The sequence below is a fragment of the Alosa sapidissima genome, chromosome 8 (assembly GCF_018492685.1).
Source record: "Alosa sapidissima isolate fAloSap1 chromosome 8, fAloSap1.pri, whole genome shotgun sequence".
NCBI classification, from domain to species: domain Eukaryota; kingdom Metazoa; phylum Chordata; class Actinopteri; order Clupeiformes; family Clupeidae; genus Alosa; species Alosa sapidissima.
Genome location: NC_055964.1, coordinates 37,665,282 through 37,669,266, shown reverse-complemented (window position 1 = coordinate 37,669,266; position 3,985 = coordinate 37,665,282). Strand labels below are relative to the sequence as shown.

General features: G+C 43.8%; 1 protein-coding gene across 3 annotated transcripts in view; it reads right to left on the bottom strand.

The window, feature by feature from the left end:
* Positions 1-306: 306 nt before the first annotated feature.
* surf4l (surfeit 4, like) overlaps positions 307-3,985 on the bottom strand; it is an 18,171-nt gene continuing 14,492 nt past the window's right edge. Inside the window, exons 6-7 of one of the 3 annotated variants that reach the window (XM_042102309.1) lie at positions 540-806; positions 307-496 (exon numbers count right to left, since the gene is read on the bottom strand). In XM_042102309.1, coding sequence (XP_041958243.1) covers positions 540-806 — 267 coding nt within the window. In that variant the 3' untranslated portion in view covers positions 307-496. Of the gene's footprint in view, positions 807-3,985 lie in introns of all 3 variants that reach the window. The other 2 variants (XM_042102308.1, XM_042102307.1) reach the window with 2 other exon arrangements.

Sequence of the window (3,985 nt, the reverse complement as noted above, 5' to 3'; positions counted from 1 at the left end):
GTGGGTTTGTCTTCGGTCATTAACACTGAAGACGTAGAAAGACTAGGTGTTCTAGGTGGTTATGCAGAGACACACGCGAGACACGCGCGGGCGTTCTAGGCAGTTATGCAGAGACACACGCGGGCGTTCTAGGTGGTTATGCAGAGACACACGCGGGCGTTCTAGGTGGTTATGCAGAGACACACGCGGGCGTTCTAGGTGGTTATGCAGAGACACACGCGGGCGTTCTAGGTGGTTATGCAGAGACACACGCGGGCGTTCTAGGTGGTTATGCAGAGACACACGCGGGCGTTCTAGGTGGTTATGCAGAGACACACTCAGAGAAACACAAGTAACGGTGACGCTCACGTGTCATATGGAGGAGTAGAATACATAGTAGAGAAATAGAGATATATCTGCTCTCTTTAACAAAGTGCCTGAACAACTGTGGGGGGGGGGTTTGGTCCTGGGGTGCTGGGTTGAGGGCGTCGTCCTGGTGTCTGTAGTCTTGGCGACCCTGGAGGAGGGGGTCTGTTGTCGTGGCGACCTGGCGTCGCTCCTCACCACTCCTTCTTCTTCTCGTCCATGGACACGCCCCCCGGGCCGCGCGCCACCACGAGCAGCAGGCCGCCGATCACCGACGTGGTCTGGAAGAAGTCGTACTTCAGGAAGTCGTGCATGGGCTTGTGGGACGGAATGTTCCAGAAAGCGTTGAAGGACGCGTTGATGATGAGCAGCCAGATGACCAGTGTCAGCGCCGCCAGCTTGGTCTTGAAGCCCACGGCCACCAGCACAATCAGGGCTGTGCCCACCAGGTTCTGCAGGATCTGATGCACACGCACGCACGCATGCATGCACACGCACACACACACGGACACACGCATACGCACACACACACACACACACACATGTTTACCATTAATGCTACAACAGTGTTAGCCATAAGCACTGTGATTCTTGCATTACTAAAATGTGTGTGTGCGCGTGTGTCATATGTCAGTGTGTGTGAGAGAGAGAGAGAGTGAGTGAGTGAGAGAGAGGCGTCTTTAATATTTGCGGTGTGTGTGTGTGCGTGTGTCCTGTGTCAGTGTGTGTGTGAGAGAGAGAAAGTGAGTGAGAGAGAGATAAGTGTCTTGAATACTGTGTGTATGTGTGTGTGTGTGTGCGGTGAGAGGCTAGGAGCCTGTTGGCTGTGAGTGAGTGAGTGAGTGTGTGTGCAGGGGTGTGGAGAGTACTGAAAATCTATACTCCAGTGAAAGTACAATTACTCCCTTCAAGAATTACTTGAGTAAAAGTAAATATTCCCAACTGAGAAATCTACTCAAGTAAAAGTATAAAAGTACTTTGTTAATAAATTATTTAAGTGACCGGTTACTTTTTTGTACATGTTTATGTGTTTGATGGCCCTTTAAACTATACAAAAGTATGCTTTACGCCTGTTTGCGCATTTGCTTTTCTCCTCCTCTGTAGGCTAATCATATAGGCAAACATATTTTAAAAGCCTAATTCTAATAAATAGAATATATATATTTTATTATGACCGCCGCTAGCGAAGCGGTCATATAAGGATTGTCAACGTTTTTTTTTTTTTTTTTTCCTCCCCCCGTCATCTACTTCCTGAATTTTTGGTCAATGATACCCGGGACACCGAACCACCGGGGTTTGGTGGGTATGTAGCCCCACTAGACTTTTACGGAAAAATTTTGTTTCGTCCCCGGGGGCCACTCCCCCCCCATGCTGGGCCCCCCGAACCGCAAAAAAAGCAGTTTTTCCTAAATAACTACCTGAACCGTGGCACTGAGGATGAAGAATCTTTTATGGTATGATGGTCTCAAGGGCCCACATCAATCTGGCCCATAATCACTCATTGATGATTTGCACCCCCCCCCCCCAGTAAAAAATGAAAATGCAATATTATTCTGCTTTAATCGCCCCTATCTTCAGTTAAGATGTTCAGAACTGCACCAAATGTTATGTGTATGATTGACCTGGCATTCTCTGGGGGTATGCCAAGTTTCGTAGAATTTCATCCATGGGGGGGTCTAAAAAAAATTAGGTTATGTGTACATTTAGTGACTGTACACTCATTGGCCTGTAGATGGCGGTGCACACATATACACATGCACACACACACAGGCACCCACATACTATCGGTATTAGAACGGCCGATACATAATTACAAATTCAGTAGGATTACAAGAAAGCCAAAATAAATATTCATCCACCATCATAATCATGGCTGCATTTCCAGTATTGGCGATAAGTAGTCGTTTGTCCACTAGATGGCGCATTGTTGCAGTGAGACGTAATTTTGTTGGAAGTTAAAAGTGGGTTGGAAAAACAATGGACGCTTCCTACAAGGACTGTAGTTTACCGCAGAGAACGTCTAATAAGGACAGGACGATGTTCACATGAAATGTAATTCCCATTTCTTCTTGAAGCCGAAATAAATCTGAGGATGTTTATCGGACATGCTTGGTTTTTACTCAGGTACGTTAATCTTATAATATCAATAAGGACCTAGGTAATGTTACCGTTAGCGTTGGTTGAGTGATGGAGGCCAATTCGATTGATTGCATTTGTTGAAAACTATAAATGCGGTTATACCAAGCAAATTGATAGCAGCACTGTAATTGTATCTTTCGACTGTCATTTGTTGCACGTGCTACAAAACTCATTCTGTGCAATGGAAGATTTACCAACGTTACACCGGTCTGATACAGTTTTGCCTATACATGCGTGAGACTGAGACGCCTGTTTATTTTGTTTTAAGTGCGTGCAGGGTGTGAGAGGGGAATCGATGTGCTTTGATTCCAGCTTGGTAGTTGTAGTCTGTGAAATTAAAAAGCATGTGTGTGTGAAGTATCCAAACAATGACACCTTCATTTCATTATGGCTGCTTTAGCAACACACCTTAACCTACTGTGTAGTGGGTCCCATTTAGAAGTGGCTACTTCATTCGCGCTTTCCTTGACTCATGGAGCTGCGTGAATTTTATTACAACTTTTCGCCACGATATGGCAGTTTAAGTCCGCTTGATACTGTAAGGCGTAAGCCATTGGTTTCCAAAGGAGATTTTATTTGTGTCGCCAGCATAGCCTATTGACAATTTATGTTGTAAATAGGCCTACCTTATAAGCCTACCTGTAGCTTAGGGAAGCTAACAGCTTTCTATTAGGATCTAGTTTGTTAGTTACAGTTTTGTCATAACTCCCTGATGCATTTTTGCATTTAGAATAGCCAGAGCGTGGATATCTCAATCGGAAAATTAAACAATATCGGGTGCCTATGGACTAGGCTGGGTGAACCCAGCCTGATCTGCCCGCTATTTATTTTTTGATTTCTTAAAAGATTGAGCTTGGTCTGGTGAAAGCCAGACTAGCCATGGACCTCAGTTACACAATGCAAGGGAACATGAATCAGCCTATATTTGCACGAACAATAACGGACAACAGCTCTTCAACTTTGGCCCGTTAAAATGTGTATGAACAGTCTAGCGACGCATTTCATCAAGGCCCATTTGGACATGTCAGTTATTTGCACCACTGGTTAGATGTAAAACAGCATTTCGTTTCAGACTACTGTTACTTAATTTGTGCATTGACAATAAAGTATCACATGAACTAAAGATGACTAAAATCTTATGTAGAAGAAGAAACATTCACAAAAAATCCATCCATCCAAAAATGACCTTTGTTTTTGATAGCTGTTGAAAACGGCATGGAACTGACAGAGATGTTTTTGTTTATTTATAAATAAATAAAAAATAAATAAATAAATAAATAACATTATGCTGATACCTTTTGCTTTTCCCAAATACAATGTAGCCTACAGGTGTAAGTGACCTTTCATCAATCCAGTTGCAATGGATGAACTGTGATGAACTGCCCTACTTGTGATTGTTTAGAGATTTTAAAGGTTTTATAACAATGCTACATCTTCTTTGGCTATTCTACAATCTATTCACCTTTTCAGCACCAGTAGGCTACTTTCTGTGCAGCCGCAC